This window comes from Lepisma saccharinum, chromosome 25 (genome assembly GCF_977018435.1).
Source record: "Lepisma saccharinum chromosome 25, izLepSacc3.1, whole genome shotgun sequence".
In the NCBI taxonomy this organism is placed as follows: Eukaryota; Metazoa; Arthropoda; class Insecta; order Zygentoma; family Lepismatidae; genus Lepisma; species Lepisma saccharinum.
In genome coordinates this window covers 31,937,872-31,956,764 of record NC_139253.1, presented here as the reverse complement: position 1 = coordinate 31,956,764, position 18,893 = coordinate 31,937,872, and the positions used below count along the sequence as shown (strand labels likewise).

The 18,893-nt window shown below is 36.5% G+C and overlaps 1 protein-coding gene across 1 annotated transcript in view; it reads right to left on the bottom strand.

Annotated features, from left to right (window-relative positions):
- Positions 1-18,893, bottom strand: part of LOC145978633 (uncharacterized) — a 68,304-nt gene that overhangs the window by 37,893 nt on the left and 11,518 nt on the right. The window contains exons 2-5 of the mRNA XM_083111384.1: positions 10,837-11,105; positions 7,141-8,407; positions 6,118-6,296; positions 3,064-3,291 (exon numbers count right to left, since the gene is read on the bottom strand). Of these exons, the coding sequence (XP_082967510.1) occupies positions 3,064-3,291; positions 6,118-6,296; positions 7,141-8,407; positions 10,837-11,105 (1,943 nt within the window). The remainder of the gene's footprint in view (positions 1-3,063; positions 3,292-6,117; positions 6,297-7,140; positions 8,408-10,836; positions 11,106-18,893) is intronic.

Here is an 18,893-nt window from a genome sequence, read left to right as displayed (position 1 = left end):
TGAAGAGGAAAATATGGAATTTGGAAGTGGAGATGAACACAGCGATTCATTTTGTGTTAGTGGAAGCGAAAGTGAGGAAGAGGTGGCTGCGGCAGGAAAAAAACGAAAGGTTGAGGAATGGAAATGGACAGATGTGTGTGATCAAAACGAAATTCCTAAGAAAATAGTATTCTCGGGTAAACCTGGTTTCAACAACATTGTTCTACGTTCATTGGGGGATAATCGCAGGGCATGTGACGTACTAAAAAAATTCCTTCGGGACGAGTTTTGGGAATCCATTTGCGATGAAACCAACATGTATGCCAAAAGCCAAATGAACACTTTGGAAGGTGATGGTAATGTAGACTCTAGCAATAATGAATCGAAATGGCTTGAAGCAACACCAGACGAAATAAAAGCCTTTATTTGTTTGTGTTCTTCAATCTCAAGTGAAGAAGGAAAGCCTTCAAAGTTACTGGAGTGTTAGAAAACTCACAGAAACTCCATTCTTTGCCACTGTGATGCCACTCAAAAGATTTGTGAGCATTATGAGGTATTTACATTTTGTAAATAATGACACTGTAAATACACAAGATAAACTAGCAAAGATCAGGCAACCCTTGGAATACATAAACAGTAGGTTTCAGGATATTTACACACCAGAACAGGACATTGCCATTGATGAGAGTCTTGTGAAATGTAGGGGTAGACTTTCATTTATTCAATTTAATCCAAGCAAGAGGGCTAGATTTGGGGTTAAATATTATAAATTATGTGAATCTTCCACTGGCTACTGCCACCAGTTCAGAATATACACAGGTAAGAAAGTTACAAGTGAAAAGGTACCTGAACATGAATCAGTTGTTCTTGAACTAATGGAACCTCTCCTTCATAATGGTTACACATTGTTCATTGACAATTGGTATACATCTCCTGTCTTGTGCACTAAACTATTAGAGGCAAAAACAAATGTTGTGCGCACTGTCCGTCTTAACAGAAAACAAATGCCAAAAGACTTAAAAAATAAGAAACTGAAAAAAGGTGAGGCCGTAGCCATGTTCAGTCATAACATCATAGCCATCAAGTGGATGGATAGGAAGCCAGTTTCAATGTTGTCAACTATACATGATAATATACACATGAGAAACACAGCAAAGAAAGACAGAAAAACAGGGGAACCCATTCAGAAACCTCAAGCAGTGATCCAATACAACAAGGGGATGGGTGGGGTGGATAGAATGGATCAGCAACTGGCATCGTTTCCCATTATGCGTCGCTACCTGAAAGCATACAAGAAACTCTTCTTCTACATGTTGGATTTGGCATTTTTTAATGCCTATATAATGTATAAGAAAATTAGGTCATCTGATAAGGGACTCAAGTTCAATCTAAGAAAATTAGGTCATCTGATAAGGGACTCAAGTTCAATCACTTCAGACTTTTGGTTATTGAGCAAATGCTGGAGGAACTCATATTACCTGCATATGCCCGGAGAGGCTGCCCTTCTAGTGATTCACCGTTACGACTGCAGTGTGGCAATTGGGCACATTTCCCCCAACAAATCCCTCCAAATCCAATCAAGCAGAATCCCTCAAGACAATGTAAGGTATGTGCAACACACAAGAAGAAGTCAAGCAGCCGTTGGGAGTGTGAAAAGTGCAAAGTAGCACTACACATGCCGGAATGCTTTAAGGAGTACCATACGAAACTGAACTATTAGGTGAGTTTCTATTTATTTTTCAAGTAAACTGCATATGTTCATACTTATTACTGTACTTTAACTTCAATATATAAAATTTTCACACAAATTGCTTGGATAGTTTTTATAATATTTGACATCTTGTCTTGCTGTGCAACCATCACGGGAGATTGCCAAATTTAAATGGTATTTCATAGCAAAAAATTTGGAATTTAAATGGTATGCGGATGGGTTAACATATGTTGAGTACACCAAGGATGCTGCCCAAGTTGACGGTAGTATGTTATATTTGTGAGAGGCTATTGTTGCCACCATATTCATTATTAATTCTCCTTTCGAGGTGATATTTTCGATGTGTCTTTTGAATAACAAGCCCTCGTGTAAGGTGACTCATAGGTATTTTGTTTCCCTGTCTCTTCTTATGCTTTTGTTATTTAATTTGATTGTTGGGCTACAGTTGAAACGTAGCCTCACTTTTAATAAAATGTATTTAGTTTTCTTTTCGAACAAATCCAATTTCGCATTTTTGCACCATTTAGTTACGGTGTTGAGGGCACTTGTAGTGCATTTTTCGATGTCCGATCTGGAGTTTCTAACAATCACTAAGACCAGGTCGTTTGCGTAAGCTATGCACCTATGTACTTCTTGCAAGCCCTGCATCAGTTTTAGGCATGGGTCAAAGTTGACGTTCCACAAACGAGGGCCTGTGGGCATCCTTTTGTTGTTATTTTAGAAACTTTACCGTCCGGAAGAGGCAAGAACACTTTTCTATCTGTAAATTAGCTTCGTAAGATGGAGTGCAGTGTCCCAGGACAGTCCATTTGTCAGAGAGTTTGGAACAGGTGGGGCCCCCAATATGTCTGCAAGAATCGCTACTGCGTATTTGCTATTGTTCGATCTAATTGCATGTATTAAGTCGTTTATTGCATCTTCGGTGCATCTTCCCCTTGTGAATCCGTATTGAGCACCAGAGTTGTTTTTTAAGGCTATGAATTCCAGTAGTCTTTTTGTTATTAATTTTTCTAAAAATTTCCGCATGACAATAATAAGGCAAACTGGTTGATATGTTTTAGGCTGCGAATAGTCTCTCTTGTCATCCTTTTTAATGATATTAAGTTCAGACTCTTTCCAAGTGTTTGGGAATTCCTTGACTATTAGGCATGGGTTGAACATGGCCAAAAGTGGCAAGTTTCTGGTTGGCCATTTTGATAGCCATTATTGTTTAATATGCATTTTGCCACTGTGCAAAAAAAAAAGTAGCACAGTGGCAATGTTACTCTATGCATTACGAAATGGAAGGTTCTGTTAGAAAAGTGTACGAAAACTGCAGGTTTGGTCTTATACTAAAATTTTGATGGTCACATCACACTCCAGATTAATCTTACCAAGAGGTTCCTGCAAATTTCCTGACCAAAATTTCCAATCCGTTCCGTTAGGAGATACCACTCGTCCGACAGCAAATAGTTGTGGAGGTATGCTAAATTTGCAGGATTCGTATCAACTGGTAATGTTGGGATGTTTTCAGAGTGTATGTCACTATAAACTAGCAACATGATGCTGGCTTCTCCCCAACAGTGTGCCAACTTCAAAAATGCCACCATAGTTCTTGGATTCTAAAAATGGGAAAAAAGGTAGAAATAGTCAATTTACATATTACCAAATTCCTGTTTCAAAGTTTTCCTGAATAGTACAAATATATTAGGTTTCAGGTGATACCCAGTGTACTGTTATTATTCAATAAAACTATAGGAAAGTTATGTTCTTTTCAAACTTTTAGGCATCAAAACTTAAAATGTGGTTACCAAAATTTCATTTAACAGTAAAAGTGCTGTATATGAAACATATGGTGTGGAAACCATTTTTATTTACTCTGATAAGTTTACTTTTCAAATTTCCGAGCAAATTTTCTTCGCGATCGATTTTGCCACCTGTCAGCCATTTCTATGGTTCCACATTTTACTTTTCCCACACTACACATTCAATATGGTCCTCAGAGTCGACACAGTGCATTTTTCTGGGAAGAAAGGTTTCGGTACTCTTCAAGTTGGTTTGTTTCTATTATTTATTATTGTGTTCATCATAAGAACTACTCGTAAATATTGTGGTATGTTCATAGATCTAAATCATTGTGCATCCATGTAGACACACATTTTTTTCCCCCAAAAAATTAAAACTTTTTAGTTTTCTCATTTATAAAAAAAAATTGCTGGTATGGTGTGCCACCAGAAAAAAAAGTGTTACCTTGTAATTAAGGAGTCCCAGGTTTGATACCTGGTGGAAGCACATAGTATTTTGGATCCCACTTTAAGCTGTAAGTCTAGTCCCAAGACCCCCTTGATTAAAAGGCATAACGTTACCACTGCAACACCGGGGAGGCCCTTAAATTCCAAAAAGGAATGGGGAAGTTACAGGTGACTGTATTCCTCCTTTATAATAAGTGTTATGAAAAATATAGTATCTTTTTTTACATTTCATTAACAAGAAATGCTCCAGAAACAAATTGATAAATGCACTCTAAATCAGGATATGGACAGTATTTTATTTGCATATCTGTTATAGTGGCCATCTTGAATTTCTGGCATCATGTATATTCAGACACATTTTTCAGCAAAAAACCCATGTAATAAATGTGTGACTGTAATGATCACCCATACCCATGACTTTCCTTCATCCAAAAGGCCAACAAAATTACAAAAGCTCCAAACAACTCCCAAAAGATTTATGATCAATTTTCTTTGTTAATGTCTGGAGTGGCAGCCACATTGGATGTATGATTTCATACAGGTCATACACCACAATTACAGGCATTGGAAAAGTATGACAGGTAGTCATTTCTTCTATTCATTTGTGAGAATGTTAAGTAAATCTTAGCAAAAAGGGTATTAAATAGTTTCTCTCTTCATTACAGTGCAACATATAAGGAAAAACCTGAAAGAATATTTTTTTTGTTCCTTTTTGAATTCTGAACAAAAAATGTCTCTATATAATTTATATTGTGGAAATGAGACATGGGGTAGTAAATAATTACAGAGAAGTGCAGTACTCACGGTCTCTGCAACACTGCTTTAGTTTGTTCTACTAATTTGGGTGGCCACTGCCACCATCCTCATTGGAACTTGTTGGAACGTATCACCAGTTGGAACTTGTTTCGTTGTTGCTTGTTATGTTTCTGTTGGACAGAAACAAGATAGCAACAAGTTCCAAAGAGGATGGTGGCAATTTCTACAGAAATTAATAGAAGAAACTAAAAACAGCTTCGCCGAAACAGTGAGTACAAAGTTTCTTGTAATTATTAGTCTCCATACAATATTGTCGAAAAACAATCTTAATGTTTGATTTTTCTTTGTTATGATTGTGTACAACACTAACGAAGTATCACCAGTAGTTGTTTTTCCCTTCACTCAAAAACCCACGGGATCACGAACTAAAAATAAATGTCTGATGAAGGAAGCGTGTTCTCCTGAAACGTCACAACAAAACCCTCCGTCTTCAAGTTTCGGTAGGTACCTCCCCTATTACAGGGTCCGGCAACTAAACCTGACGGTTTTTCATTACAAATAAAAACAAAACCCTTTCATGCAATGAACTTCATTTAATACATACTACATCTCAAAGCATTTTAGGAAAATAGCATGAGTGGCAGTTCCATGCAATCTTGACAAAGACCATTCTTTTTTTGAATAGCACACCTGTAAGGCGTGGCAACTGAATCTAACGGTTCTGAAATCAACACTGAATGCAAGTTGCTCGAGGTAACACAATTCAGCTGTTCGTTATCTCAAATCATGTCCATCAGCATGGAGCAGTGGTTGGCACTGCAAAGTGCTTTAGTGATTGAAGCATTTTTCTTAATGAATGTGTGGTGGCAATGCAGCGTGCCTTCCAATGGCACTTAAACATTGACCGTAATCTGCATGTTGCCAGATTTATTGTGGGTAAGGAACTTCAAGAAGACGGCATCAGCAATGAAAATAACACCTGGTGGACATCATAAGGTTCGTGCTCCCGAGTTTAGGTCTCGGTTTTGATTCAAAATATGAAATGTCCCTGTCAAGAAACTGCATGAAATTGCCACTCATGCTATTTTCCTAAAATGCTTTGAGATGTACTACAACATGTATTAAATTGGCTTCGATGCATGAAAGAGTCTTGCCTTTATTTGTAATTAAAAACCGTCAGATTGAGTTGCTGTACCCTGTATAACCAAAAATAGCACTGTCTAAAATGTAAGTTTGACATTACTGTCTTCAAAAGGGAAATGTAAGTTTTTAAGTTACACGCACAGAAAAAGTTATGGTAATATTTAATCACTTGTAGACATAATAATTGAATTATGAACTTTCAAACCTTAATACTGAATACACCATTGAACTACTCAACTTCAATGGCCACTACAACACATTGCAATGGAGTGATTTTCAACACCAAGAAATACTTACATGCTCCTTCAATAAGAGTGCCCTTCCAAACTGTCCTAACACATTTTTGACTTCATTTATAGCTTTGCTCATTGATTGTATGGTCTGGAGAGGTAGTGTATGATCAGCTATTTTGGTTCCAGACAAAATCTCGCAATATAGATCAACAACTATTTTGAGAAACGCAACTTCTGCATTACCTGTAAGGAAATAGAACAAACAATGCATACAAGTTATCGCTTTTTAGGTGATTCTCCCCTCTAATAAGCATATATAATTATTTTCTTAAGCGTTTGGACAAAAAATGTAAACAACAAAAACACATTTACATGACACATCTTGCTTTATTTTGCACATAAGTGCAATTACTATTATTAATTATAATTTAATTTGCACTTTTAATAACAAACTGATATATCGGTCAATATTGACTTATATGTCCAAATCATACTATTTTATATCACAGTGTAAAATTTTATTCTGACAGATAAAAAAATCGTATTCTTTTAGGTAAAAATTTTGCATTGGTAAGGAAAGTGAAAGGTTTTCCTATAAACAGAAATGCACCAAAACTGCCAATTATGCAGGCATTTGCACAAATAATGCTTTTTGGATACCTAAAGATTTCTAGTACTAGTAATACTTGAATAGCGAAAATATCAATGAACTAACAACATTAAATAAAAGCTGTACTAACTTCTATATTCTCATAATGTTTACACATTCCACATGTATTACTTCAAGGGTTGAACAATGTGAAATACAATAATAGTTCCAAAAGATAAACACCGCCACCTTGTAATCAAGGGTCCCTGTGTCCGATACCCTGTGGAGGCACAAGTGGTTTGAATCCCACTTTAAACTGTAGGTCCAGCCTTGATTAGCCTTCCTGTGCACAAAGTGAACTTAAAAACCAAAACTCAATAATGAAATAAGAAGCCTAGAAGCTGCAGTAGTTTTTTTTTGTTAGTATCATAGTTCATGTATGAACACAGACAATCTGAAAAAGACTTGCACACAAAGAAATCTAAAACATGTACTTACCAACTTCTACCTCTTCATCTGTTAGTGTAGTGATACCTTGAACAAGGTGAGAGTTGAGCATCTTCATCAACTTCATATTATGTGGAATGGGTTGAAGAACTACACTCCAACTTAACCTTTGATAGAATTCCAACGGAAAGATGTCTTCTGGCAAAATCTTGTCACAATGCTCAAGGTCACGTTTAAGACAGGTCAAGAGAGTTGACACAAATTTGTCCACATGGTTGAGTTTTTCATAGAGGGATAATAAGGTACTTAATAATTTATTATAAGCATTTTTTTCACAGGAATCAAGTTTTTCCTGCAGTAAAATAGCACTGCAAATTCCTGGGAGCAATGCTTGTATTATCATCGGATTAAAACTTATAAAATCACACAATAGCTCAACAACAGTCAAAGGAACATGATTCAAAGTTGTGAACAAGAGCCTCATTAATCCTTCTAGCCACTGCACCAACTGAATATTGCAAACTTGGACATCCAAATAAAGCTTCCTTTCACACAACTCTTGAATTAACCTTTTCAAAATGAGCACAGAATTTGCATTCATTTTTGACTCAAGCTTAAATCTGAATGCCTTTTTGAAGCATTTTTTGTGCATAAATTTCTCATTGTTCACCACAGGATTCATACCTAACAGGTAACAAAGAACAACAAAAAAATTGGCTACAAATTCATCATCTCCACCTGAACAATTAATGGCGGCGTTAAGAAGCAATGCATACAATTGTTCAGAAATGTCTAATGGTAAATTATCTTGGCAGGATGCTAGCTTCCGGAATATACTACACACACTAGGGACCTCAACATTATTCATTTCAGTCAAACCCAATGCTCTCTGTAACAGAACTGATAAAGATTCTTTCCTTTCCTTTGTTACTATAATACAGTGCAAGAAATTTGTCACTTCTGCACAAACATCTTTTACATCTGATGATGTATGTTGGTTCAAAATTGTGAGAACTTTGACAACCTCCAACAAAACTTCATTTACAAATTCAACAATAATACCATCTTTTGGTAAGGAAGATTGCTTGAAGTATAACTGCATATTTTTAATAATTTGTGAAAGTAAGTTACAGTTGTGGTCTGTGATATTTGAAGACAACCAAAGATTGAAAAAGAAACCAATACATTTGATGTAGCTTTCTGGTTGAGATTTCAAATGGTTAGAAATGGAGGGTGTTGTGCACATAGACAATAGAATCTGCAAGAGATGTTGCTTGTGATCTTTGGGAACTTCTTCAGCTTTATGGTCAGTGATAACCTGGAACAAACAAACAAAAATAAAACAAATTTATTAATTAAGTATGATTAAGATCAAAAGTTTCCAATAAGTAGCAGGTTCCAGTAAGGCTGCCAGCTAACTGTAGCAATGAGATGACCACCCAATGAAAAGAAGTTGGCACCCTCTCCAATGACCACCCAATGAAAAGAAGTTGGCACCCTCTCCCTAGTTCCCAAGGAACAGTAGTAGTATAACATATGAAACAATATTTAAAAATTGAGAGATCATAGACAGATACATTTTCTCAGGTATACAAAAAATAGAACCCAATTTACTTTAAAAATGTATTCCTCTAATTTTCAAAGACAACATGTTTTGAAAAACTAAGAACTCAAAACTGTTAATCAACAATGGATGAAGATTCTGACTGGGCTATCACTTTCAAAGAGCAATATTATATTCCTGTATTCAGAGTGGTTAATCGAAGACCAAAATAAAAATTAAAGCTTAATTCCAGGCTTTCAAGGTGAACTTTCCAAAGTTAAAAAAATATATATTTCTTTATCGATTAGTAAAGACATATTGTCCACTGAGAAAGGTTTGATGTACAATGAACTGTAAAATGTGAAATAAACATTTTTCTTAAGTCTGAATTAGGCAAAATCACTGAACACTCATTACTTCTGTTGTAAAAATTTGAGAAACAAAAACAGACTCCTTTACACAGGATAAAACTTAACACACTGACAACTAAATAAATATGCTATTAGAAAGAAAATATTTATTTTTGTGTAACAAGTACTTTTTTCAAATCAAATTTGATATTTTATTCACCATTCTAACACTGAAATGCCATCTTATATACTGCTTTTCTACTAGAAATGTGCCAGTTTTGTACCGAATTCTTGATCTTTTACTCACCATAAATATGTGGTTCTATTGGTTAGAATTTTGTGTACCTCTGTACAGCTATAAGAACATGAATATTGCACAATGAATTTCACCAGTTACCGAATATCTCTGAATGAGATGACTCTGAATCCAAGACGACCTCCCATTTTTCAACAAGGTATTACAGAAAAACTATTTTCAAAACTTACAAATGATTACCTTATTACAAGTAACTGAAGGAACCGGTACACAAAAAATAAAATCTGATACAGATCCCACTTCGTCTTCCTCACTGGAATGGTCTACAGAATTTGAAAGTGATAAAAAAAATGTTCGCCACAACACTCAGTATGTGCTATCGCACAACAATGCTCAGAACGCATGCGAACGTTCAAGGCTAAAGCAGTAGGCATGGCAGTGGGTAGAGTCAGAGTTTAATGGAAGTTCGTGGTTCTGTTCAGTAAAGAAAAACTCGACATCATATGCTGCAAAAGCAAGACGACCCCATACTTCTGGGCACGAAATTACGGGAAAAAACCTCATCTTGGATTCAGAAATATACAATATATAAATAGTTATTCATATTGATTTGCTCATAATAACAGAGACTGGGAGATGTCATTTAAAAATAATAAAGCTAATCCTTGAAACGATGCTCAGAAGGCACATGAAGGGATGGTGGTAGCTCCCCCTTACAATTTCATGTGATGTGATCAGCACCAAGCTCCAGCAGTCTTTACCAAGCAGGTACCATTTATTAGAGGCTGGGTGAATCCCAGACTCCTTCCACGCAGGGACATTACTTTAAAAAATTCAACAGAAACCAAAACTTCTTTGAAGCCCACTTTATGCTCATATAGGCTACTTAGGACAGGACCTACAGTTTCAAGTCAGATCCAAACGACTGTGCAATGTGCCATCATTAGGGATTGAACCTGGGACCCGTTGCTTACAAGGTGATGGTGTTATCACTACTAATCTGGATATTGAATCCAGGTCTTTTGAATGGACCGCTGTTGCTCTTGGGGAATTTTATTTACTAATACTGAATTTGCTTGCTTGAATTGTTGTTTTAAGTCCATTTTATGCACAGATAGGCTAATTGGAACTGGACCTACAGTTTAAAGTGGGATCCGAACCACTATGTGGCCCAACCAGGTATTGACCTTGAATACATGGCAATGACAATACCACTATGCCATTGGGGAGACCCTTATTCATTTATACCACCATCCATAACCAATGAATGTTTTTAACAATATTCTTCACTTTCTCTGTAAAAACAATAACAACAACACACATATATATTCAGAAATTTCTATATTTCATGAGATTCGGATTACTAAGTGGTGTAATTTTTTCATGTTCATGAAGAAATTTCTGGTCTACGGACACATTGGTACTAAATTGTTCCATGATCCCAAAAAAAATTTCAAATTGTTTGTAAATATCAACAATGTATAATCAACAAATGTGGTGAGCAAAAGGATTAGCCTAGCAAATCCAATATGACAAGAGAATAAGTTTCCTTAGTACATAAGAAATGCTACAATCTACAAACTTTATTCTTGATATACCTTCACAAGGTGTGCTGCAACTTCAGGGGAAATAACAGTACTCCTCAGCTGTTTCATATGCTCACTTCCGAAACATGAATCCAAAGTCTTCCATACGTCAGTCCATGTTCCTTCTTTTGCACTTGGATTATCTATTAACCTGCAGAACCATGCCAATATAACATTCTCCTTGTTTGCAACCAAAATTTCTGCAGACTGGAACGCATTCTTAGCTAGTGTCAGTCTTCTTTCTATTGGTTCATCACTGTCATCCAGTCCTTGCTGCAATTCTATATAAAAATAATGTACATTTAGAACATGATAATTAAGTATCTTCTCACAGTTTATAAACACAAATAAACTGCATACAGAAAACAGGGTGGCTACAAACAGAAATGAAATTTCCTGACTTTTCCAGGATAAAATTTACATTTTTCCTTCACAATTGTCAACTAAATAAATTAAGTAAAATCTGATATTCTTGTTTTATTTAGTAGGGATCTTGATTTTCGTAATTTTTTTCTAATTTGGTGAAGCCCCCCCCCCCCCCATTCACATTTTCATTTTAGGCATTTTCTGGAGAATATACCTAAAATTATACTTTCATGGTGTTTTTAATCTGCTATATTAAATTGTAGGTCACATGACCTATGCCTCTGTGAGAGTTTGATACCTTGGAAGTTATTTTCGGAACGTTATTTTCCATACCCCATTATAATTTTAAAGTAAGGGTTTTATATAAGGGGATCTCTCCCCATATATACTAAACTGTGCAAAATGGTCATATGTGGCGACACACCCACAAATTCAAAATCAATCGATCAATCTCACGTGACATATACTGATATATTATGGCACCAAAAATTGGCATTATCATTTTTTGACTTTCTAGTGTTATATTTCCAAAAATATGTGTTTTTCTTTTAGAACATTTTCCTACCAAATATACCAAAACGTACACTTCCATTGTGCTTTTAAACTATTATCTTAAATTGTAGATTGATATTACATGGATAACAAAGTTACAACAGGGGGATGTTTGGCAAAAACAGAAAAATTTACGTTATTAGTTACAATTATAATTATTGCACGTATTAACCTTTTGGTGCCCAAGGCCATTTTCACATGTAACCCCCCTCAATGCCCAAGCTGATTTTGAGCAAAATACAGAGTTTCAATTAAATGAGTGTAGATCGGAGGCTAATTGCCCTAGAGAGATGAGTGATATACCGTTGTACGCGGAATGAACCAGAGATTCAGACTATATAAAATTTAAGCAAATTCGGCATATATGTGTCGGGGGAGGGGATAACTCTCAAAATTCCAAATTTCGGAAAAAAAAAATTGGTTCCCCCACCCTCCCCTCAAGATAAAAGTACATGACAGTGTCGACATGCACATGGAAATGATCGCTGACAAGTAAGGAACATAAAAATATTTGCATTATTATCATATGACCAATGTAACTTGAGTTATACCCCCAAAAGTAATGGTCGGCATGCCACTGATTCAAGCTTCAAAATGCAGCGGTACCTTGAAATGATTTTAGCTCAGACTATTTGCCCTGGAGATAAGAACGATATACCGTTGTACGCAGAATGAATCACAGATTCAGACGATATATAATTTATGCACATTCGGCGTATATATGGAGGGGGAAAGGGGGGAAATCCCCTGAAAATACTTTTTTTTTTTAAAAAATGGGGTTTCTCCCCCCACCCCGCTCCCCTGAAAAAAAGGATATGAAAAGTTCAAAATGCACATAGAAATTATCACTGGCATGTAAGAAACAGAAAAATATTTGCATCATTGTCGTATGACCAATGTAACGCGAGTCGTACCCCTGAAACATAAGGCTTGTACGCCACTGTCTCAAGCTTCGGAATTGAGCGAAATGCAGAGTTACATTGAATTGACTACAGCTCAGAAACTAAATGCCCTAGAGATATGAAAGATATACCATTGTACGCAGAATGAATCAGATTCAGACGATATATAATTTATGCACACTCGGTGTACATATGGAGGGGAAAGGGGGGAAATCCCCTCAAAAATACTTTTCTTTAAAAAAATGGTGTTCCCCACCCCCGAAAAAAATGTCAAAATGCAAAATTTATGCAAATTTGGCGTATATATGGAGGGGGAAGGGAGAAAACCCCCAAAAAATATTTTAAAAAATTGTCACTTCACCCAAAAAATGTCCTCGCACTTGGGCACAAAACTACACCTATGCACAACATTCACGGACGAAATGCTAGAACGCAGTGAAAAATGAGCGCCGATTCTTGCAGCTGCTTGAAATTCTATTGTTAGACAATGCAGGGTAACCCCTGTCGCAACTTGTGGACACTTGTGCTAAAAAAACAAAGGTTTCCTTCAGGCGCTTCGAAATTCCATATTCACAACGCAGATTCAACAACCAGTCTTCCCCTTCCCCCTCCCCCACCCCCTGCTTGCGCCCTCACGGAAAACTTTCATTTTGACATGGGATACTGATAAACAAGCAATGCAGTTAACAGGAGGGAGTGAAAAGCATTGCTTTAGAACAACAAAGCCGGTCTTCCTTTGTCGGCAAAAATTTGACCTTGAAAAGAGACGCAAAAGAGAAGTCCCTTTTCCCCTCCATTTTCATGAAGACAAAAAAAATGCAAAAAAACATTTGTTAAATACATGTGTTAGGAACAATATTAAAAAAAAATTATCAAAATTCTAGCCAAAAATAGAAAAGTTATAAAGTAAAAACTACGACCTTGACACAGCGTCTCGATCGAGATGCTTGGTACCAGGAGGGTTACATTTGGGTATCTCCATCGAGATGCTTGGGTCCCAAAACGTTAATTAAGCAACATACGAATGGCATAGTAAGGCCGTTAGTATCAAAGAAAATATGTGTACGGCTGTGTGTAAAATATGTTCTGCTGAAACTTTGGATGTACATGTATCCTCTAAGAAAAATTATAGCTCTGATATTTCATTGCTTACCTACAAAAAAAATATATCCTATACATTTGATTTCCCTTCAAAATTGAATATCAGTCGAATTTGACTCTAAACTTCAGCCATTTTCATTAGATGTGGTGAAAAAAGATACGGAACATAAAATGTAGCCTGAAATGTACTGAAAACAATGTTTTTTTACCCCCGATTTCTATAATTTTTCTTATCTGAGTTATCATAATTATCGCAACTGTCTACATAGGCCAAAAATGTTGCACGTCATGAAAAAAAAATGGCCACCATTTTCAAACGAAGTCTAGTTTTAGATAAATAATACCTGTTTTCAACTACCCTTGTACAGGGGTTACAACGACAAACAAATGAAAAATGGTCGAGCAACCAGTGCTGGACCATTTGGTACGGATTGACCCTGAAATTTTAGGCAATTCCCAAAAAACGTAAAATTTTTGTTAGAAGGAATAAAAAAAAAAAAAAAATTGTAGAGAAAGAGCATGTCTTTGCAATGATTTTCAACATCAAAAGTTTTTGGTTCCATCATAACCACATGATGAAAATTCAGATTTTCGTAACCTAGTTTCCCCACAACAAAAATTAGGATACAAATCCATTATTAGTCTTTTTATAGGCATTTGTAAAATTTTTTGAGTGCTCATGTATTTTTTCTGAAATCCTCATTATTTCATTGAACTTTGTATAAAGTTTCAAAGAGATCTGATGATTGGTTAAGGAGAGAAAAATAAAATATAAGCAAGGGTATCTTGTGTCGAGGGTCTCACGAGTGACAGACAACACTGATTTGATGACATTTCAAAGTGCTGTAAAATGAAAACCGTTTGAGATAGTGAAAAAAATTTAGGTGGTCTCTTTCAACCATAAAGGAAATACCAAATTTCATCGAAATCGGAGCTCGTGGGTGTGATGACCGGGAGAAGAGAGATAGGTCTGTAATTAGTTATATCATTTGTGTCTATATGGTGTGCACGCTTGGTTCATGTTTTGTGCTGCAGTAATTTTTATGCATTGTGCGTCATGGTCTGAAAAGCCAGTACCAATTGTATTGACCCTGTATACAAATAAGTCAGTGTTTAAAGAAAAACTGATTGATTCCTGTTTTTGAAGTTTATGTGATTCGTGTGGGTAATCGCACAACTGTCAGATTGTGAGCTTTCATGAATATTTCTACTTCATTCCCTATTTTTTAACTCAGGAAATCAATGTTAAAAATCTCCTATTAGTATGGATTTGATTTTTTTTTTGGGGGGGGGGAATAAGCATCTAATATTACATCTAGTTTCCTAGTAAAGTTGTTGATATTACTGTCTGGTGTTCTGTATACACAAATTAATACTAGCCTAAGTGGTGGAAATTCAACTATGGAACTTTCAAATTCTTTTTCCTCATTCAGGTAATGGATGATATTAAATGTGACGTCAGCGGCGGAGAGCATGATGGGAAATCTAGCCAAACCACACTTGCACCGGCACTTGGTCCGGCCCGATGTTTAACATTTTTAATTGTATTGCTACAGAGCATTCCCTACAAGACTTGGTAGCAAGCAGCCTGGCATCAGCGATTGTCTTTCCTGGAGAACGCAGTCCGAAACAGTCGCACACTACAGTATGTTTTTTTTTCGCTCTCCCTGCCTTCCCTCTCTTTCCCTTTCTGTTGACGTTGCAGACTGACGCCAGTATAATCCTCCCTCGGAAGTTGTGTTGTGTCGTGTCCATGTGTTGAAGATTGTGGCTTAATATGGCACCACAAAAGTTTACATTACAACAAAGGATTTATCTTGTCCAGTGTTACTTCAGAAAGAGGAATTGTGGAGAAGTGCGACAACGTTTTGCAACAAAATTTCTTGGTGTTCCCGTTCCACATAGGACCACTATATTAAACTCTTGTAAAAAAAGTTTAGAGTAACAGCGTCAGTTCTGAATAAAAGTAGAAAGAAAAACCCACGTGTACTTACTGAGGAAAAACTCTATGAGATAGGACTAAGGTTAGAACAGTCTCCTCGGAAATCTATCCACCGCCTACCACAAGAAACGGGTGTTTCAAAAACCACAGCATTTACAGCCGCAAAAATTCTTAAATCTAAAAAATAAAGTATACAAAAACGCACACCATCCATGAGTTAAAAGAGAGTATTGTACAAGAAAGCAGGAGAATTACAATAGACGAACTTGCATGTGTAAATGCCAATTTCCTTCGGAGATGCCAGGAATGTGTTGCAGCAGATGGACATCATTTTCAACACCTTCTGTAGTCAAGGTTAGTACACAATATGAAAACTGTAATTTTAATAGCCAACTCAAGCGACTGTCGCGGAGTCCGTTCACCGGGAAAGACAAGCGCTGACACAGGGCTGCTTGCCGCCGAGTCTCGTAACGAATGTCAGGGAATGCTCTGTATTATTGTATATTTTTCAAATGAAGTTTCCTTTTGGTGAATTAATGCATTGTGTATGTGTGTGTTCGCCATTGTTTATGTATTAATTGTGAGAGAACATCACACCTTTATACAGTTTCGTCGGTGGTTAAGATGGTGTGATTATTCCAATCCGTGGTGAAATATGAATCGTATTTTAAAGGCAAGTACTGAGTTTATGGCTAGCGTTATATGACTTTTGTGTTACTCTTTACATCCATGTGGTTGTTGTACGATCTCTAATAATGTTCACAGAAAATTTGAAATACTGCTTATTAACCAGCGGGTGCGTTCGAAGTACGCGTATAATGTGAAATTTCTATGCGTATATATTTGTATATACTTTTCAGCATCTCTTCTATGCCTGTTTAAATACTCACACGAAAAGTGAGTCATACGTTACGGCCTTAAAAATATAGTACACAATTTTGTACTTCGGAACATTTCTAGAAATTACCATTTTCACGAGACAAAGTTTGGTTGGTAACAGTTTAGTATATCGGAAAGACATTAAAATCTGATATTTTGTGTTTCGCATGGTTGGTACTTACCAATTGTGTATTGTGGAACATAGTTCAAGGTGCCATTATGCTTTTTACACGAAAACAAACACAATTTTTCTTTGATTCCTTTTCTCGCTTCCGTAACACACAATATGGCGACTACATCTTGACTCATGTTGTGGGTATGCAGTGTTTCCAACCTTCTTCGCCGAAAAATACCTACTATCGTGTTCGTCACCGATGGGAATTGTACATTATGCACGGGTAGCTGATGGATAGCCCCACAAACAAGTCACGGATAGACCCACGAACCAACCATTATGCACGGTAGCCGATGGATAGCCCAACGAACCATTTCCGATAAAATTTAGGTTAGGTAAGCATAGTGGAAATAAATGGGTTCGAAACACTGACAGGGGGGTTATGACATGAAACTTACCCTGCATCCGGTTTAGGTCCGGGAGGCAAATGAAAACAATGGCAATTGTGAGTCGCTGAGATATTTCTCTTGAAAAATACATGATTTCCCGGACAAATACATTCCATGATGAAAGAAAATACCTCGACAAACGTTGTAAACCTTAGACAAACTCATTTCCGTAAATAGTTTCTTCTGTAAAAATGAAGAAATGTGTTTCCGATATACGAAACTGTTACCGTTTGTTTTAATTCACTTTTACAAGAACTAGCCACTACACTATCTCGTAAATAGTTTCTTCTGTAAAAATGATCAAATGTGTTTCCGATATACGAAACTGTTACCGTTTGTTTTAATTCACTTTTACAAGCATTAGCCACTATACTATCAGATAGGTCCAATTGAAACAGGCTCCATAGTCCTGTATTTTTTCCGTATGTTACATAGCTTTATACAAGGTTGTTTTGTGGAAAATAGCAGCTTTTTAGATACTCTGGCCATTGTCGAAGTCTACATTTTGTATATAATCTAATGTGAAAGTCTATATTTGGTTTATAATCGTTATATTTGTACCTTTAATTACTGCCACTAAAGCTGTGAGCGCAATGCTTTTCAAACGTGTTTTCAACATGCTCCGTCTGTGCTGCGGAATGTTTGCCGGAATCATGGCCGCGGGTGTGCTTTCACGCAATGAATTGTGGGGAAGTTGTTCCCTGAATATCATCCATTGAACTGTCTGCTTTCGTTTACCTTCATGTTATTTTTTATGAATATAAGGTGAACGCAAGGTTACATAGTTGTTGTTGGCGGTATTTTACACACAGCAAAATACAGTATGTAACATTGTTATTCGTACACATAGAATTTCTGAGGAAAAAATGTCATATCTACTAGTAAATATAATAATTTTCATATGTACCTGGAAAGTAATGTTAATGAAGGTTTCAGCAACAAATGTCAATAAAAATGTATGTTCAAAGTGTATAAACATGAGTATATAATTTGTGTGAAAAGAGAAAAACATGCTGTTCCATGCAACATTGTTATTCGTACAGGCAAGAGTTTCAATCTTCCTCGCATACAGCGCCACCACCATTCGGATGATTTCGTGCAGTTTGCAACTTCGTAACAAGTTTGAACATGCAGGCGTGCTCCCTGTCAAGCGGAATGCTGGCGTAGGTATTGTTGTAGGCCTATCCTCTATCTACCAGCGTGTTCAAAATGGGCAAGGTGAAGGAACTTAGTTCCGATCTGAAGGATGGTATTATAAATTTGGCCCTTGGAGGTTATTCGTTAAAAAAATTGGACAAATAGTCAATAAATCACACTCCACACTTCAATACATAGTAAACAAATTTAGAGAGGAAGGTTCAACACAGAATGTGCCGAGAAAACCAAAAGAGAGACTGTTGAAGAAACGTGATGAATGCTTTATTTTAAAAAGAGTGCGTGAAAACCCCCCTACTAAGTGTTCCTCAGTTACGACCATTAGTAGAAAATGTTTCTGGCAAAATGATGTCCGATCAGACGTGCCTTCTGGAAGCATGGATATCATGGCAGAATACCAAGAAAGAGGCCGTTTTTAAATAAGGTGAATCGCAGCAATAGACTTTTATTCGCAAAAGAGCACATCCACAAGGACCAGGAATTTTGGGATTGTGTCATATGGTCAGACGAGTCCAAGATTAATATATACGGGTCAGATGGGATAAATAGGGTCTGGAGAAAATCAAATAAAGACAATGATCACATTAACACAGTTCCAACAGTTAAAC